This window comes from Solanum tuberosum, unplaced genomic scaffold (assembly GCF_000226075.1).
Source record: "Solanum tuberosum cultivar DM 1-3 516 R44 unplaced genomic scaffold, SolTub_3.0 scf00387, whole genome shotgun sequence".
Classification (NCBI taxonomy): domain Eukaryota; kingdom Viridiplantae; phylum Streptophyta; class Magnoliopsida; order Solanales; family Solanaceae; genus Solanum; species Solanum tuberosum.
In genome coordinates this window covers 293,098-314,209 of record NW_006239312.1, presented here as the reverse complement: position 1 = coordinate 314,209, position 21,112 = coordinate 293,098, and the positions used below count along the sequence as shown (strand labels likewise).

General features: G+C 31.1%; 1 protein-coding gene across 1 annotated transcript in view; it reads right to left on the bottom strand.

The window, feature by feature from the left end:
- Positions 1-12,796: 12,796 nt before the first annotated feature.
- The window catches only part of LOC102578174 (uncharacterized), a 9,480-nt gene continuing 1,164 nt past the window's right edge, over positions 12,797-21,112 (bottom strand). Inside the window, exons 2-8 of the mRNA XM_006362250.2 lie at positions 19,704-19,811; positions 18,952-19,599; positions 16,527-16,579; positions 14,034-14,489; positions 13,863-13,952; positions 13,677-13,774; positions 12,797-13,242 (exon numbers count right to left, since the gene is read on the bottom strand). Of these exons, the coding sequence (XP_006362312.1) occupies positions 13,170-13,242; positions 13,677-13,774; positions 13,863-13,952; positions 14,034-14,489; positions 16,527-16,579; positions 18,952-19,599; positions 19,704-19,811 (1,526 nt within the window). The 3' untranslated portion in view covers positions 12,797-13,169. The remainder of the gene's footprint in view (positions 13,243-13,676; positions 13,775-13,862; positions 13,953-14,033; positions 14,490-16,526; positions 16,580-18,951; positions 19,600-19,703; positions 19,812-21,112) is intronic.

Sequence of the window (21,112 nt, the reverse complement as noted above, 5' to 3'; positions counted from 1 at the left end):
AAAAAAAAAAATTCATTTTAAAAAAATAAATAAACAGATTTTACTTGTTGGACTTTCACCCATTTCTCATTAATTACCTATTTAATTTTTCAATTTACAGTTGAATAACTTATGTTATTTATACAAAAAAAAAAAAAAAAAAAAAAAATTTTTTGTTTTGGGTTGGAAAAAAAAAAATTCATTTTAAAAAAATAAATAAACAGATTTTACTTGTTGGACTTTCACCCATTTCTCATTAATTACCTATTTAATTTTTCAATTTACAGTTGAATAACTTATGTTATTTATACAAAAAAAAAAAAAAAAAATCATGCTTAAATTATGACGCGTCTCTAAAAAAAAAATCTTGATGAAAAAAGCATAAAAGAATTTTAAGCAAAAAATTGTCAATTCTTATCGCAGTTCTCTTTTAATATTCACTTAAAAAAAAAATTTTGCGCTGAACAAGCTACTTTGTGGGAGGAAAAAAAAAATCTTCTGTTTTAACATGTAGTTTAAGGTTTTAGCTTAACTTATTTAAATTTGGGTGGATAAATTCATTAATTAAAAAATAAATAATTCCTAAATTAAAAAATGATTCTAAAAATCTCTAGGGAAGAGGAATATTTATTATTTTAGTATACTCTTTGATGGCAAGTAAATTTGAGTATGTGTGATGCTATATCTAGAATGAAAAAAATGAAGCACAAATGAAAAATATAAATAAACAAACTTTATAGTATTAAAAAAATCATTTAACTACAAACAGGCTCTTACAGGAAAGGAGCTGTTTCTCTGCTCTCATTCCTCTCTTTCTTTTCCTTTAAAAATATATATTTATATATATAAAATAAGAAACTATTAATTTATACTACTAATAGCTATTGCAACTAACACTTTGTTCAAGCGGTTATTATGTATTGTTTCATAATATATTGTATTATATTGTATTGTATTATATTGTACTGTATAATTTTAATGAATATAATATTTGAATAGATTGTATCGTTCTCTGTTATTATATAATGCCACACATTCATAATTTGAATAATAAACCTACAAGAAATTGTAGGATATGGGATAGAGCTAATATATATGAAAATGTAGGTTAAATGATAAAATAAAATTATTAAATAATAAGTAAAGATAAAATAAGAAGAAAATATTAAGATAACTCCGTGATCCTACCAAATCGATCGTTACATAAAATAGGTCTTTTTATTGTTACATCAGAATGGATTTAAACGATATAATATAGTAAAATTTAACTAATAATTAAAACAAACATAGTATTAAATTAACAATATAACATATAACAACCATCCAAACAAGGTATAAGTGATAGTAGCCAAATAATATTTGTTCAAAAAGCAAATATTTTAGAAAAATAGGTTGAACTAGTCATTAACCTTTCAAAAGGTTCACTATTGAGTTTCCAACTTTAGATATTAATCTTATTTGAATAATAGGTCATATTGTTAGAGATAGATTACGTTTATTAGTTCTTTGTGTAATATTTAATTTTTTTTCTAGCTCTAATTTTAATCCATAATTTTTTTTAAAAGCTTCATTATATATAGGTTAGTAGACTGTGAAATGTACCTTAGGGATAAATCACAGTTCAGTGATCTAATTTACAAAACAATCGATAAAGCCTAATGGTATAAGTTTTCTTTATTTAAATTTAGTATACGTATCATATACATAAGCTTTATATATTTCAACCATATCATATCATCATATATACTGTCATAAAAGCGGGATAACCCTACATCAAAAAAATTAAAAAATTAAATTACGATCAAAATATCTACTAAATATTAAACGATAATTGTATCCTTCACTTAAACACTATTCATATTAATCATATCATACTATTCTAAAAATAAAAAAACTAAGTGGGAAAATTAAATTATCAAAATATCGATAAAATATTACACAATCATTTTATCACTCACTTAAACACTACTTATGTTACTAATTTTGTATAGAAAGATACTTCCTCCGTCCCTATTTAGTTGTCCACTTTAGAAATGGCACACAGATTAAGGCAACAATGATTAGCATAGTGAAGTTACAATTTTACCCTTATAGTACAATTTACAATTCCAAAATAAATTCATTCAAGATAACTAATCAATGTTAGGAAGTTCATAAGTTTATTTACTTTATTTATGACAACTTTATTTAAATAAGGGTATAATAGGAAAAAAATTGTTGTCTTTTCTTGATTTGTCAAAATGGACAACTAAATAGGGACAGAGGGAGTAATTATGTAAGTTATAAATACTTATGAAAGACATGTTGATAAGTTTTGGCCAAAACTATTTCTAAATTATACTCCAAATTTGAATTACATCCTTAAAATATATTTTTTTTTGACAGAAGACATCCTCCAAGTATTTGAAAGTTAACAATTTTCATCCTTCTGTTAGATATTGTCAAAAAACTAAGTGATCTTACAAAAATATGTGGAGTTAACGTGACTATCAATAAACGTTTTCTTGCATAATTTCATTATCTGCTATAAAAAAACTTCTGAAAAAAAAAAAAAATTAAAAATCTTGGACACCATTGCTTGATGAAACAAAAAATGTGGTGTGAGGATACATGATCTGTCTTTTTCTCATTTACAAAGGAAAAGAGGTGGATCTTAATTATTTTCACCATTTTCAAAGGGTAACGGCTACAGATTTCTCTTGTCATCAAAAAAGTAATTATCTTCATCTTTTTCAAAGTCAATTTGTAATTAGATCAATAATTTTTCGAGGCAATCTGATAGTGTGGTGATCAAAAAATTGATTATGTCTCGAGTTTCATTCTCCATTATTGGAAGTCTCCAACAAACATCACTTCTAGTAGATTCAATTGAGAAGAAATATATTTCAATTGATAATTTTTTAATATTAAATCACATGAAAAATAAATGAAAAAATAGGAAAATTAAAATATTTTGCATAATGCTAAACTCAATTACTGAAAAAGTTCACGATTTTTTTTTTGGAGTATCTTAGAATAATAAATACAAAAGAGTGACTTGATTTTTGTGGAATCTGTTATATTTTTGACAAATTCTAATAGAAGGATGAAAATTGTTAACTTTCAAATACTTGGAGGATGTTTTTTGCAAAAATATAAATAAATTAAAGATGTAGTTTAAATTTACATATAATTTAAAAATGATTTTGACCAAAAACTCAATAAATTACACCGTCTAAGTTCAAACCATTTGAAATTTGAAGCAATTGAAGAGACTATAATTATAATACTCCTTTTGTCCCTAATTACTTGTCCATTTTTGAATTGGCACACCTATTAAGAAATCAATAATTGACACAATGAGTTTACCATTTTACCCATATTAATTATGAAGTGGATGAATTAAAAACTTAATAATTTCAGGAAGTTCTACCTTTTTCAAAGTAATTAATTGAGAGTATTATATGTAAAAAAAATTTGTCCTTTCTTGATTTGTCAAAATGGACAAGTAATTAGGAACAACTAAAAACGAAAATATGGACAAGTAATTAGAGACAGAGGGAGTATAATTTATTATATTAAATTAATAACAGTTACAAAGAGTCATGTTATCATAATTGTGTTAAATTAATAGCAATTACCTCGTATTGACTTAAAATACCTTGTCTATATACTTAAATTTTGCCTTTCACCTCTTATTTTCTAGTATAATAATAAAAAAAAAGTCACAATTGTTGTAATAATATAATAATATAAATTATACCTCTTCATCTTCTCCAACCAGTAAAAAATATTTAATGATATTAATTATGTCTCTTCAACCATTTTCTTAATATAATAACTCCTCCTTTTATACCTCCCGGCTCCCAAATTCTCCTCCTTTTTATTTGAAGGAATTTCGAATGCAAAAAGATTTTTAATACAATGTTTTTTTCTTTTTTTTTTGTATTTTATTTTATAACATACGTATAAATTTATAGGTAGACTCAAAATTTAAGACTTGAAATATGACATACCTTGTTTTGCTCTGTTTTTTAAAGGCACACTAAAAGTAAATAGTAGGGTTGTAGAGGACTTATCGTTGCGTATAAGATATTTTCGGATTGCTTCCGAAAAAGTACAACTCAGATATTTCTTATAATTTGAGTCTCATAAAACTCAAATATTGAAAATTATTTAAATTATGTAAAAAATAAATTCTCTATAAAAAAAATATAAGGGGAAACTAAGTAAATACCCCATAAAAGCAAAATAATTACACATATACTCATTATATTCATACCCCACTAAATAATTACACTATATATCTCCAACTAATTTTGTTTAACTGATATTAAATCAGTATCATATACTGTATTGGTATCATTAATGCTGATAATTTCGCTTAACTGATACTAAATCAATATCATATATTGTATTGATATCATTAAAGCTGATAACTTTGCTTGGTTGATACTAAATCAGTATATATATATTGTATTTGTATCATTAAGGTTTCTTGTTCAGAAATTACTCATTAGTCAATGATACTTATCATTGACTAATGAGTAATTTCTGAACAAGAAACTTTAATGATACTATAAAATATATATAAACTCTTATAGTATCATTGACTAATGAGTAATTTCTGAATAAGAAACATTAATGATACCACAACAATATACATATACTCTTATGATAGTCTAATGAAAATCCATGAAATTCTAAGGTTTTCCATGTGAATTCTCTATGTATTTCTAGAATCTTCCACTCTGAACTAGCTTTCTTCCTATGTAAGTCATCCACATGAGCAATCTTGTATCATGTGACACCAATGTGACACTTATGTAGTGTGATGATGTGACGGGTCATCACACTCTCCTCCACGTGATGTTGTGACAACCACGATGCATTGTTGTTGCATAAACTCTCGGATCTTATATTTTAATAACCATAATCCTCATATCATTCTCATGTAGCTTCTTCCAATGATTACCCTTTAAATGGATGTGGAACACAACAATGACTTTTTATTTTTGTCTACCTCAAAACTTTTAGTGGTTTCCAAGAACATCGGCCCCTCATTTTGAGCTCCTCACGAGTTGTATAGTCAAAAATTGTGTTTGTCCTTCCATCTTTAGTACATTAACCAAGGACACCATACATGATCCTTCTTTCTCCATGACCAATAATCGTTGGAGGTAAGGATGGATCATCGTGTGACACTTCTGGAAGAACTCTTGCTCGAGAATTATGTCAAAGATGTCTAAAAGAGAGACACTAAAGTTGGTTTCACCTTGCCACTTTCCTAGCATAATGCTTACTCCATGAGCGACTCCGCACACGGGAGTTGGTGGTGCATTGAATGTCTTGAGGTGGGTGTTACTTGGATTGTAACTCAACCCTAACTTTGTTGTTGTGGTCTTGGACACGACGTTGGTCTCTGCACCAATGTCGACCATAACTTACATTGATTGTAATGTCTACATATTGTGCGTTGTATTCTTTTCACTTCTCTGATTGCTTTGTGATAGCTCCACATAATCAAATAAGGCCCAACTATGTAGTGCCCGAACCTTGCCCTAGTTCTTGTGCATTTTTCTCTTTCTATTCCCGTAATATGACACCAGGGTTCTTCAGGGCAACTTGCATAGCCATGTGGCCCATCACATATGTAGCAACCGTTTATCTATGTATTTTGTGCCTTCTTATCAGTATCACTTTGATGTCCAAACTTCTTGCCATCAAACTTATAGGTGTAATGATTCTTGGGATGTGGTTGTTGCTCTTTGCTTTTGCACGATCTCCTCCACCTTGGTCATGACTACATTTCATCTTTTATTCTCTTCTTTTGTCACGTTTTTCATGCTTAATGTCTGTCAAAGTTTTGACTTGCGTGATGGCTTCATCAATAGTCCTAACCTGTCGGCGCTCCAACTCCATCGTGACCCTATTTTGCAGCCCATCCATACAGATGTCAACTCTTCACTTGGTGTAGGATCGAGTAACAATTCCTCATTACTCTTAAGGTTTTTCCTTCCCTTTCAGTGCTTATTTCCACCATCTTTCCTGACGTTGGTCGTGCTAGCAGCATTGATGTTTTCCTCGTTAGTCATTCCCTTAGTATCAACCTAGTTCTGATACCACTCTGTCACAATCTTTGACTTCTATTAAGCGCTCTGTGCGGCACTCAACAACTTACTCACGAATGTTTAACGATCTTGTAAGCTCAAGTAAGCCTTTTCAAATTAGATCTCTAAGAGAATGAAGAAAGATACAAGAGAATTTCTAAGAAGGTTTTTATATTGCTTAGAAGATTGCTTGATTCTTGCTTGATGTTTTTACAAATGGATGCCACTTTATTTATACTATTTACTTACGGATAATATATAAATAATAATTGTTAAACAAGTTCCTACATAATTACAAGTAGGCTCTTTCTCTAGAATACTCTACACAACTACAATATTTCAAAGACCTTCCGTGAAAATCCATGGAATTCTTCATGTATTTCTAGAACCTTCCACTATGAACTAACATTCTTCCTATGTAAGCCATCCACATGGGAAGCCTTGTGTCAAGTGACACCTATGTGGCGCTTACGTGATGTGATGACATGGTGGGTCGTCACACTAAGCTCCTATTCAAGTGTGATTAAGTTTAGAACTTTTTCTAATAATCTCTAGACATATATTTGAGTAGAATACTGAAGGGAAAAGGGTTTGATATGTATCACTCAACTTCATCATTTTAAATTGATATATCACTTGTTATAAAAGTGGCTTACGTATACTCTTATCCTTATAAAAGTGACACATATTCTTACGGTTATAAAAGTGATTCATACATAGCATTTTTTATTTTTTATTTTAAAAAAATACATGTAGGGATATATATGATCCTTTTAGCACAGTTCAGTAGTATATTTGATCAATTTCACACATAAATTATTTTTTGACTTTTTTTATCATCATTATTTCAATTTCTTATATATTCTTATTTCATTTTTTTCCTTTCACTCTTGAGTGCAAAAATATGAAAAATAAAAAGAAAAAAAAATGTGAATGAAAAAAAAGTTAGAAAAAAATGTAAAACTATTTTTTGATGGCTATATTGTAATTTAATTTTTGTATCTGTAAGAAAAATTGGGGCATCTATGATAAATCTTACAAGAAAATTATTGAAAAAATTAATCTAAAGTAGCTGTTGAATCAAAGAAATAAAAAAAGCACGTTTGAGAATGATCAAATACACCTCTACATGAAAATTTTAAAAGTAAATTTAAAATAATTTTTTTCACTTCCGTTAAAGGAAAAGGGTATATAACAATTTGTATAAAAATAAAAATCTATAAACTACTTTTATAATGATGATATATCAATCTTAAATGACAAAATTGAGGAATATATCCGACCATTTTCCCTAAAAAGAATAATGGTTATAAGTTTCTGTGATAAAAAAAAGTTAATAATTGTAACAAATCTTCCAAGAAGACAAATTATGTAATATTCGAGTTTATGTAAAAAGATAACTCTTTTCATTGGCTGTCAATTTTAATCTACTAGTTATTCTTCAATTTAGGTCAATTGAAATTTTATTAACTATATAAATCATAACACCAAAAAAAAAAACTATATAAATCATAAAATCGTTGTATTTACTTTATTTAGAGGTCAATATAACTTGACTAAATTTACCTTGACTATAATGACTTAAGCTATATGTCTTTTTCATTCAGATTTCTCCCGCCTATACATGAACTCACTTCAATAAAGTTGACTTTGAAAATAAGCTCTTCGAATATTGTTTGTATATTAAAATTCTATGTTTATTTATGAGTATGTATCATCTGAAAACTCTCTACGAATATATTGACAATCAATGTAGAAAGATACCTTTTCTTATCTTGATAAAACTTTTTGTGAATCGCAACTACAATTTACATTGATAATACAAAAAAAAAAAATTATACTTTATTTTATATGTATAATTATTTACTCAAAACTTATTTTAATAATATTAATGCTATGTTATTATATCATATGTTGCATGCACATGCTAAGAGATAGTTAATAAATAAATTTAACCAAATTATATATGGTGAAAAATTCCCTTTTCATAACTCATGATTTAGTTATTACTTTATTTCTATCTTTAAATGAATACATCATCCATGTTTCCTTTACCTAAATTTCTTTCTTATTTTGTGTTGTCTCAATCAAACAAAAGAGGAAAACTTTCAAATTTTATCTTCCTCTATTTTTTCTTTAGTTTTCATGCACTAAATAGTGACTATATATATATATATATATATATGCGCGCATTAAATTGGTAAGTAACCATCGTTTGATCGATCTCAATTTATATATGTAATAGAGAATTAAACTTGATTTTTGAAGAAACATCTTAATTATATCATCCTTACACCTTACACCTTACACCTTACACATGTAAAAATATTCAAAACAAAGTACAAACAATTTCATTTGTTAATCAATCACCGATAAAGTAGTCAAAGCTCTAATATCTAAATAACTAGTCTTGTACTAATATTATTCTATATATTTATTTGTATTATGATAATATTTATGAATTCTATATGTAACTTTTTACTTTGGTACAGTATTCAATAGTTTGATATATTTTTAATAAATATTGAATACCATACATTTTAAAAATGTTTAGCAAATATCATAATATCGAAATCATGATATCAAAAGTTTCCATTTCAATATAGTATTAAATATCTGACCATACAATGTACATCTTTACTTGACACCCTTACTTTTAGTTAGAGTTTAAAAAAGAAAGAAGAGTAATTTTTTTGTGAGAATTTGGACATCAATTTTTTTAACATTTTTTTAAAATTTTATTTAGACATTACTTTTTAAAAAACACCAATCATATTGTTTATAAAAAAATATTTTTTAAAAACATTATAGTAAATAAAAAATTGCTTGACTCATGTATTAAAAAAATATCCTATAGTCCACTAGTTCTTTCCCCCATTTTCAAGCTTATATCACCTTTTCTACTTTTCTCTTCTTTTTTCCCATCATTTCCTACCTTCCAAGCCTAAGGCCATATGGGAATCAAATTCTGTCCAAATTCTCTCAATAGAAAAATTCCCTCCCCAATTTCAAAGTTGAAAATAATTTATTATTATTCTCTTATAAATAATCAAAATAATATTTCATAAATAGTCGAGTGTTGTCTCCCTTATTCCTTTTTATTATTAGTCGTATTAAATAATTGTATTACTCTTATAGTTTCTTGTTCTTTGGGTTTGGTTATTATTTGAGGGTTTTTTACATTTCGATTATCGTTGTATCTAGTTATGACTAGTGTTTAGAATCCGAAATGACTACTTTTAAGGTTTACGTACACTTTTCCCTCTCCAAATCTTACTTGTAGGATTACACTAGATATGTTGTTGTTGAGTATTAAAATTACATTGTTCTCTATTATTTTCTATCTAGTTTCAAATTAACTATTTTTTAAAAGTACCAGTATAACATTTATAGGCAAATCTATCTTTTTCCAAATAAAATTATACCCAATACATTACAATTCTTCCAATCCATAATCAATTTTTTTTTTTTGCAATATACAAACTGTTAGAGTTTTGTCCTGATTTTTTTTATATCATATTTGAATTTTAATTTTCATTTGAAGAAAAATTAAAGTATTACCATAATTGCTTTTATTTTTCCTGAAAGAAAAATATAAATCTCTTCTATATTTGATTTATTCTTTTCTTAGAGGAAAAATTTGGAGATCTATAAATTGAAGATCCCTATTCTCATAGCACAACACGATAGCATCCACAATGTAGACATTTAAGAGTTTACATTATGCGGAGATTAAATCTCCCAATAGAGTTTATGCTTTTTAATAATAGTATTCAATATGAAAGTTGTTTGACCAAACCTAATTTAAATTTGTTTTTAGTATGCTTTTATTTGTCGTTTGATTTATCAACCATATGATTTGCAATTGTAAGTTTCCACATAACGCCCTAATCACTTTCAAATCCAACAAACATGTGGACCAAAAAAAAGGAGAGAGGCCAAACTAGCTTCCTAAAACAAATTGCAATATCACCAAAAATATCCTTGACAAGAACACTTGTCTTTCCAACCCATTGACAATAACTATCACCACAAGTTCATGCACTTTTTTTTAGGAAAAAAGGAAAGGAGGATCCACAAGGAAGAATTATGCAAATTACAATGGTCCCCTAGTTCCTTTTTTACAAAATTATGTTTGGGTAATGTGCTTGTCAATTATAAAGTCAACAACCATTTCCCACATGCAAATGAAAAGATTTTCAAGCAAAGTATTCTCCACTTTTAAATAAGTTACACCTTTTTTTTCCTTCCACAATGGAAAGTTTTTTTTGTCATGTGAAGATGCTTCATTATTGAGAGATATCTAATGTCTTAACATAACTAAAAAATTGAAAAAAATGAGCCACCAATTTGGTGGATTAATGTGTTAGTAAAAAGTTTATTAGATTTAGAATCACGTGAAAGGTTTGAGGTGCATGTGCCACTGTTAATTTCGAGAAAAAAACTTTATGTGTATATATGTGTACACTTCAAAAAACTATTATGTATTTTAAAAGGATACCTCAAACATATTTGTTGGACTAGATCATTGGGTCAATGTGCCCCTTAGGCCCTTGAGAGCATGAACGATCAAAGCTCGAGTTTGAGCTACATCATTTTGTTTTTAGCTGACAATTATGTTATTATTTTTTTACATAAAACGTATAGGTGGAAGCTTGACAGGTTTCAATTATGCAACCTAACGTATGCAAAGTGATTCCCAAACCATTAGTTTGTGGATCAACGAGCTTCTTTCAGTTATATCATTAAATTTATATTTATATGGTATATGGATGTTTGATAAAAGTTTTCAAACTATGTGGTGTTGCATGACATCACTTCGACTAACGTGAATCTATATTTGGTGGATTTGCCTCTATTAGTGGAGGAAAAAAACCATTTAACATTATTCGAGTAATTAGTGATTAGTGTTAAAACAAAACATGTATAATATGTTTATTTCTTACTTTAATTGCTGGATGTTAATATTAGTCCATATAGCTAGAAAATTGACGTCTCTTTAATTAGTGAAATTCAACGTGACTCATATATTAGATAATTAATTATTTATCTTATTTTCAAGTAAGTAAATTATCATATAAAATCTAAAATTACTTGAATATATCATTTTATTAAGTCTTTAGGGCATTCAAATTTTATTTTAATGAAAAAGTCTCTAAGGTAAAAGTATTTTGTTAATTTTGATTTTTTAACATTGACACGACAACTTGCTTTAACCTTCTTGTTTGGTATCTACTAGTGAAATTATAGCCCTACAAAGTAAATCTCAATTTATTTTATTTCATGATGACCTAATTTTGATTGTAAAATGCCTATTGAAGCTTTAGTGAAATTATAGCGCTAAAAATCACAATTTATTTTATTTTATGATAACCTAATTTTGATTGTAAAATGCCTATTAAAGCTTTAGTGAAATTATAGCGCTAAAAATCACAATTTATTTTATTTTATGATGACCTACTTTTGATTGTAAAATGCCTATTAAAGCTTTAATGTTGTACATCAATCCTTTAAGGGCTTGTTTATTTCCTCGGAGAAAGAATAACAATTCTAGGATAAAATTTGATTATACAAACATAAAAAATTTGGGATTATTCAATCCTGTATTTGGTTGGATTTTTTTTTTTTTTTTTTTTTTGGTATAAACAATTTCAAGATTGATAATACCATAGTTTTGATACTGTTTTTTTATACCTAGGTGGCACAATAATCCCTAGAATTAGTTATTTGGGGATAAAATCAATCAAATGATCAAAATATTGTTCTTTGAAGCCTCAAAACCCCTCCCCCCCCCCCCCCCCCCAAAAAAAAAATTCTTTAAGAATATATAGATATACCCCTAAAATGTGTTTAGCTTTCATCATTAAAATAAGTCCGCAAACTAACATGATTTTTTTATTATATAATTTACATAAATTCCATAATGTTAAGAGCTAGTTACATTATTTCTCTAATTTTTTTAAATTACAAAAATTCCTTAAAATTTATGGATTTCGGATACCTTATTGGACTTTCTGATACATAGGTGAGAGATATGTCTGAGAGGGGTAGAATGTATCAAAGAGGTGATCCGAATATATTACTGGACTTCCGGATACATCAACAGACATCCGGACACATAGGCGAGGGATGTATTATTAAACTTGAATTCATAGCAACTCAATAACTGAACTTCCGGATACATAGGTGAGGAATGTATTATTGAACTTGAATTCATAGCAACTCAATAAAGTTATGAACACAAGTTCAATTTTTGTCTCAATTTCATCCAAAATATGTAAAAGCTGTCCAACAACTCCAATAGTTGTTGTATTCATTGTAGTGGTTATTGCAAAGTAATGAAGTTATCTAACAACATCCACAATTGTTTGCAACAATTAGGTTAACTGTTGCAGCAACTATAATAATTATTGCAACTTCTCTATTAGTTGCTAAAATTCACAATCTTTTTATACAACAGGTCAGCTTACTCAGATGTTGCAACAAAATGATCAGAAATCACCTCTAAAGTAATGTCCAGTGCTATAAGAAGAAGCAACAGCCAAACAACGAAACGAAAATTCCGGGATGACAATCTTTCTATTTACTGAATAAACTACCTCAAATTGTTGCCTCCAAAAACTGACAGCAAATCAGTTCCCAGAACAACTACTTGACCAAAGAAGAACACTGGTGCAATCAGTTTCTTGATCACTTTGAAAAGTAATACACTCGTATGATAACTCTGCTCTTCTGTATATGTCCCTTTGGGGACATCCAATAAAATTGGCATGGTACAGAGTGGATAAGCATGGCCTGTGCACAAAGATAACATGCACAAATCGCGAAAAGGTCGTCTTCTGTATAATGGAAGTGCCTTACTTTTAAGCTAAAAGACAACATATATTAATCACAGTATTCCTATTTCTGCATCAAGCTAACAAAATGGGATACAAATATTTTATCCTATACAAGCACCGAAAGATCTACTCACATGTTGGGAGTACAGACAAGTCAATTTAAGTTATCTTGAACTGTAGGAGTTGTATCGACACAGAAATCCAACGAAATATCCCTAAAACTAATGGACCTGTTTCTTTTCTTCAGTCAAAAGCAAATCTTTTAACCCTCGAACGAACTGGTGTCTTCTGTTTCTTCATCTTCACTAAAGCTAGGTGGCTTCTCCGCAGCAGTACTACAGCAAACACAATCAGAGTCATTACTAACCAAAATGAATAACATAATAACTCAGGTTTAAAATAACGAGGACAACATAAGAATGTGTTGCTTTTTAAATTTTTTATAGCAGGTAGAAAGCCTCAGATAACATCACAACTTAGTAATTACCAAGGAAATAATGCACATGGTACTAGAAATATTAACCTGTGCTTTGTTTTATGATCAACCTTCAAGTGACGGATCAAAATTATGTTTGAAGGTCTTACAACAGTTCTAATAGAAACCATTCAAGGGGTAAATATGATTCTCAATAGTCATGACATTTAGTCACATGATCATCTCAAAGTAGAGCCATATTCCAAAAATCCTATTAAATAATCATGTTAAAATACATAGGCATATTAACAAATACTAGGTTGTGTAAAATCAAGTTCTTTAAGTTGGCCAAACCTTATCTGATGATTTGTCTGCAGTGGCATTCCTATCATTGATGCTCTCCTCAAGTACTCTTGATGGTCAGGAACTTCATTCGGTGCTCGTTGAACGACCTTTAATAAAAGTTGGATTTATGGAATTCATAACCATGTATAAAACCAAAAGGAAGTTGCATGTATTAACAAAAAGCAAAAAACCTACTGTTATCTCATTGTGTCGAGGAACCTGAACCTTCACACGAACTAGATTAGAGTTCTCATCAACTACTGGCCTCTTTCCGCTGATGTGGTCCTATATATCATTTCAAGAAAACGCATCAGGATTTGGCGGGACCACAGAACAACATAGGATAAAGCGAAACAGGTACTATACCTTTTCAACAATTTTGTGAAGCTCTCTCTCCCTGAAATTATGATACTCACTTCCCTTAAAATCAGAAGGCTTGCGATCTAAATGTTCCTTCTCCAAAGCCGCAAGACTCACTTCACTACGGTTACTAAACCAAGGTTTCACTTGTTCCCCATCAACTTTTCCAACATAGGGATTTCGAAGACCATTGCCTGAACCAGTACTAGTTCTAATCTCTCCACGTCCATGTTTTGCCATAAACTTACAGCTGTCTCTGCTATCAACTGTCATTTTTCTTGCAGAACCTTCATACATGTCTAATGATGGGTTCCATTCAGGATATTCATTTTGCTCAGAGGACTTCAGCTTAGGCTTTGGGTTGAAGCGATATTCAGGATGAGTGGAATTGGATTTTCTTTTGAAGCTCAAACCATCCAGATCAGAGTCATGAGAGTTGGACTTGGAATTGGGTCCGAATCCCTGATGGGGAAATGCAAAAGCAAAATATGTATAATTCAAGACACAAGACATCAAGAGTGCTTTGGTTTAGATAGTAAGATGTAACATATGGGAACTTGGTAAGATGAGCGGCCACGAAAAGCAAGTAAAGCAGTCCATCCTAATCTGGGCCATTGTAGATAAAGATGTATCACATTAGAAAAATTAAACAAAATACATTTAGAACTACCAATTTTTATTCCGCAAGACAGATTACTCCAGACTTAATTTTTGATCTCCGAGGAAGGTACTAATGTGATTAATGAAATCACTGGGGTAATCACAGAACACCTTTCTATAGGAATTCTCTTGATTAATGAAAACAACCTTTCGAACCCCAAATGTGTTGATTCTCGTGACAGAGAGCTGCTTCAAAACTAATCAACAGAACTCAAGCAGGCTACCAAACCTTACTTTAATTTGGTAAAGTTTGTGTTAATTACTAATTTTTATTGTAGGACAGTAATTCCACCATCTTTGGAGATGGTTAGTCATAGGAGTGTCAAATGGGTGGGTTGGGCTGATTCTCGGTGGGTCAAAATGGGCTGAGTTAATAAATGGGGTGGTCAAAAGTTATTTGGGCTGAGATGGGCTAAAATCTGGGCCATAGCCCAACCCACCTAATTCTAACTAAGTTTTAATTAATTTATTTGTTTCCTTAAGAATTGTTCAATTACCAAATAAGACTTTTGCTTTTGTTAGGACAATTAGCTATATATAATATATAAAACAAAAGAAGTGTTTGATTTTCAAAACTTTAGACAAAGTCACTCATGAATCAATTTGAGCTAAAAATCAGCCCAGTTTTATATGGGCTGAATTGGGCCAGTCAAAATGGGCTAAGTTAAACAAATGTGTGGGTCAAGTTTTTTGGGCCAATTTTGACACCTCTAGTCCAGTCATGATATGAAGAACCTAAGCTGGTAATTTAGACAGATTACTGGTAAGTCCCTCAAAAAGCATCATTATTCTAAGAGAGTGACTAGTCTTGTTATTTCTTTAGAAGTGTATTATACTATTTATCAGAAAGAGCATAATTATAACATTTAAAAGAAATCGACACAATGAAACAGCCTTTAGAAACTCCATTCCTTTGAAAAAGTTTCCGTTGCTATAACAATCCTTAAATTGATAAGTTCGCTGCTATCACCTTCTTTATCTGAAGATATTAATCCCTGTGAATTTAGAATAGTTTTACCGTGAAAAGAAAGATTCAATATGGTATCTCATAATCCAGTTGAAACAAGTCTTCATGGACAAAAGGAAGAAAAATTCTAGAAATTCCAACAAAATGAAGGAAAATTGAGGAGTATTATTTAATGAAGCAACTGTTCTTTTAGTAACCTTTTTTTTTTTTGGATGAAGTAAGATACTTCATTAATAAGCATTCAGAGATGCATGTACATACAAGAGATAGTTAGCTCCTGTACATTGTATGCACACTTTTTAGGATATTTTCTTTTGGTAAAGTTAGAAACTTTGGGCCAATAATCAAACCATAATGCACTGTAATTCAACAAAGACACAAGGCAAGAAAATATTATTGAATTTGAACAAGCTTTTGTTAGATAATAAGAAATCAGTAATTTTTGCCCTCCATATCAGTAATCAAAAGGGCACTCTAGTCAATCTAAGATGCACCATCTAAGGTTTTGTTTTTTTAAAGAAAGGTTACTGTGGATTGCACAATTTAAGGATTTACCAAAGAAGTCTACAAACTTCAAATAAGTTTCGTAGTTCCATATCACACAATGGTTTGAAGTACAGTTAACATTAATATATACCAATTTGTGCAGTTTAGCTATAGCACAGTTCTAAACATAGCACTTCCTTAGTTCCTTCGCCTTGATGGCAGGTAGGGAAGGGTTAAAATATAGTATAAATTCTAGCTTTGATCTAGTTGCAGAAAATTTAAGCATTCTTGTGCAAATGTGCGATATGCAGAATATGCATGGTTTTGCAATTACTAAATCGAGGTTTACCAAACCGATAAAGAGGAATGTGGCAAGATCCACTTACATTTGACCGCCTGTAGACGTTGGACATATCTGGTGAGCAAGCTGGAACAGGTTCTGGAGAGTAATAAGAGTGAGAAACATTCATATGACAATACCAGTGAGCAAAACTTTGTATCAGGAAACTAAGTTACACTTTGAGTACCCATTTTTCAGACGTACAAAAAAGTAATGTAACACCAAAGAAAATATACATAACCCAGAATTGAGGTGATACTGGACATACTAATAGAACTTGACATTCAACATGAAGATCCCTCATAACTCTTATTATAAATACAGAATCAAGGTTGACTACTTCGTCAATGTCATACACCACGGTAATATTTTATTTGTGAGGTTATCTCCATTTTGTATACCACTTGTAAGTTTTTTATGGTAATTTTTGCCCATTGGTAATAAAATGTTATTACTTGATGAAAAAAAACAGGTTGAGTCCAGTGTTTTGGACAGCGAAAGGTGACAAAGGTCTGCCTCGCCACGAGGCGAGGCGCTCGCCTTTTTGAAGTGTAGCGCCAATTAATACCAAAAAATTTAAATACTTGATTGCATAAATAAATAATCAAAATCTCAATAGCAAATATTCCAATTCAAAAAACTGAAAATAGATAGTACATACTAAAAGTCCAAGAGTGCAAATTTGAAAAGAAAACCCTAAAATTACCTTTTAACTTTTAGAATCCTAAATTGGTCGCCTCTTTTTAAAAAAATACAAAAGGCAATGCCTTTCTCACCATTATTGCCATGGTGCGCCTTTTGAAGATCGCCTCACCACAAAGCTAAAAGGCGATGAATGGTTGCCTTGCCTCTCACAATTGGCGACGAGGCAATCACCTTTCACAACACTGGTTGAGTCACAGTGTTGTGAAAGGCAATCACCTCTTCACCAATGGCGAGAAGCAAAGCGACCCTTCATCGCCTATTAGCTTTGTGGCAAGGCGATCTTCAAAAGGCGACGCCATGGCGACAATGGTGATAAAGGTATCGCCTTTTGTATTTTCTTAACAAAAGGCAACCAATTTAGGATTTTATAAATTAAAAGGTAATTTTAGGGTTTCTTTCCAAATTTGCACAGTTGCACTCTTAGATTGCGACTCCAACAAGTTGACTCGGCTAGACTTCTCCGGCGAACTGTTAGACTTTTCTGGCGACTCCAAAGTCCAACCAATATGTATTTCTTTTTTTTCTTCTTTCTCTATTTCGTTTTCCTTCTTCAGACTTCAAAGTTCCCTACTTCGTACAATTTAACAATTGACAAAAACTGTTTGTGTAATGATTGTTTTGCAAGAAATTGATGGAAGCTGAATTTTAAAGACATTTCAATGACTTAGGAAAGTAATGAAGTCAGCCAGTTGCAAAATTCATTGGAATGTTATACTTCGGATGACAGCACGTAAGCTTCCCCAAGATGGAATAGAGAAAAGGTTACGGCATGCTGCTGGAAAAGAGTGACTATTGGGAAGTGGAATGGCCGCGGAAGATGCTTTGGAAGATCAAGGCACCTACAAAAGGTTGCTTGTCTTGGATGGGTGGCTGCAAAAATTGCATGTCTAACACAAGAATTATTGCAGAAGGCGGGATTTCATCTGTGCTGCATATGTTTTTTTGTGTAAAAGAGCAGGAGAGTCTCCTAACCATATGCTTCTTCACTGTGAGTTTACCTGGAAGATCTAGACAATGTTTTTGAAGATTTTAGGGGTACAGTAGGATATGCTATGAGATGAAGAGTTTACTACTCAGTTGGCAGGGTCAAAATATGAATAGCATATGTACAAAAACCTGGAGCACTGTCCCTTTCTGGAATATTTGGCTTGAAAGAAACAAGATGCTTTAATGGAGAAAAACAACATATATCTTTTGTAAAATATAGGTGCTTACAAAATTTATATTTTTGGTGTAAGGAACAGATTGTGGGGGAGGTTTCTGAGCTTGTTGATCTCATAAAACTATGAACTGAAACTTTGTATTGAGAATGTAATCCTTTTGTTGTACTTTTGCAGTACCCCCTTGCTACTTGCTTTAATAAAATATCATCTTACCGAGAAAAGAAAATGTATCCATGAACCATGTCATGTTTTTTCTGAGATAAAGCTTTGGTGAGACAAACAACGGTAAAGGGGCTACCTTTTTCTTTATCTCAGTTTTCTTTTGTCAATTTTTCTTTCATTGTTAGATCATAGATGTAACTATGCATCTTCTTGATGCCCTTTTGTGAATGAAAAACCTTACTTTATCAAAAAAAAAGATGAGACAAAGGTTGTGTAGTCATGTAAAGTATGATACAAGTCAAGAAGTAAGCAGTAGTTAGGATGAATAAGAACTGAGCATAACAAACAAGAAAAAAAAAAATCTTAACAAGAGCAGTTCCAGACAGGCATATCTTGGATTTAAATAATAGGACAATCAAAAAAAAAAACATTTGACCTCACCATTGACAGGATTTGGCGCTGATGATTCAAATGCACCAGGAGGAAGTGGATCAAATTCAATACCAAGTGGTGGACCATCCAGTCGGTAGTGCCTCCCCAATTGCCTCTTCACAGCAGTAATTGCAGCATTCTCTACCTGACCCTTTACTTTCAAATACCCAGATGGGCCATTCTTTGGTTTTACTCCCTTAAAATTAGTAGGTAAATTCTGCGATATGTATCTTGAAGTTGCTATATCATATGGTTCTGCATTTTGCGAAAAACATTCATTCCGTAATGAAGAACTGCTTCTTGAAGAGTCATCATCCATGCAAATAGACTTTCCTCTAAAATGAGTTCCAGCCTCATATGCCACATCTGCAGTTGAGAATTCCGCACCAGTTAATCTTCTACTCTCAACTTCCCGATGATCAAATTTCTTATCGTCTGCTTGCTTGGTGCTACCACAAGAATCCTGCCTAAATCCACTACCATGATCCTGAATGACACCACTCGAACGATCTTGTCTTCCATTTATATATATTTCCCCATTCGACAGCCTCTTGTCCTTCAACCGCCTGTGACAAAACCATCCAGAAATTTGTTTTTCTGTTAACCCTGATGACTCTGCCAGATCAGCTTTCAGCTCGTCGGTAGGGTACTTGTGTTCTGAAAATTTACATGCTTTCTCTTATTTCTAAGTCTGAAACAATAGATATGATGTTCTAGCTCATTGCAAAACAAAAAAAAAAATAGTATGTACGATCAATTACCTTCATAAAGTTTCTCTAGAGCTTCAATCTGAGCACGTGTCTTGATTATTCTTTTGTGGTTTTTCTCAGGCTGACCTTTATCATCCTTAGAATGCACTTCGCTTAAATCTGCAAAAGATTAACAGCGTCAACAACTTAACTATAAGCTGGAAATAAGGACTATCAACAGTTCCAAAAATAACGGCTTCTACTTCAAAATGAACTTTTTGTTGTTAAGAAAACCATATAATAGACAGAACAAGAGTACTCCTCCCTATCTCATCTGAACTGACCATAGTCATACTTTCCCCGTCCTATCAGGACAAGTAATTCAAAATGACCCTTTTTCTTCAAAAGACCATCTTAACATGAAGGTACAACATAGTTCCCTACAGAATATCATTAAATGATTGCCACAACTGCCAGCTGTTGCAGACAGCTCTACATCCTATGAAGAACAAATGAGACTTGTTGAAATCAGATTCTCCATGTACAATAAATAAACTTCACTTGGCCACCACTGCCTAAACCTAGAGAATTCATTTCATTAGAGTTAGAGGCAACAAAAACGGCAACTAAAGAACACGGGATAAAAGAACTGGTGGAATAGGAATAACACAGATTTCATAGTTGCACTGATTATATACCCTCCTCAAGATCTTCCTTTCTTTTATTGCATATTTAGAGACTAAAGTAGGAAAAACAATTTTCATTCGATGGATAATGAACGGAAAGAGGGTATTTCCCAATGCAAATATGCTGCATATCGATACCAGTGATCTTCATGCACCTAGCATACAAAGAAAAAAAAATGTAATCTTGGCCATCACCATCTCAAGTTTCAACCACTTAAAGTTCTCCGAATGCCATCCTGCTATGCATGTACCGTTGTAGTGGAACATCACATCAATCATTTTTATATATATAAATCTTAGTTATCTCTCAAGTCCAAATTCAATCATTCCACATCATCATAATCAATTAACACTTCCATAATCAGGACATTGCAAATATCATATTACAAATAAGTTAATCCATATACAAGGGAAACTCTCCAATTCCGCACACACCCCCAATCCTGAAAAACACACACAAAGATAAAAACACAAAACAACTAAAATTGCACATAAAATCTCAAAGTATTCAATCTAGTGCATTACCCAATCCACTTGATCCTCTGGAACAATTAGTAATCAACCATCAATCAACAATCCCAAATCAGTTGAGTTTGGTTGAGTGAATCCCCTATGCCCATTCAGCTCACTAACATTATAACTAATTTAATTATTTTCTTCAGTCATGAAGCATGGTTTACAATATTTACACCCCATCAACTAATAGCTACCAACATTATCTACCACACACAACCAAAAAGAACATCAAAGCTTACTTAATTGCAAAAATATGTGCAACCCCCCCCCCCCCCCACC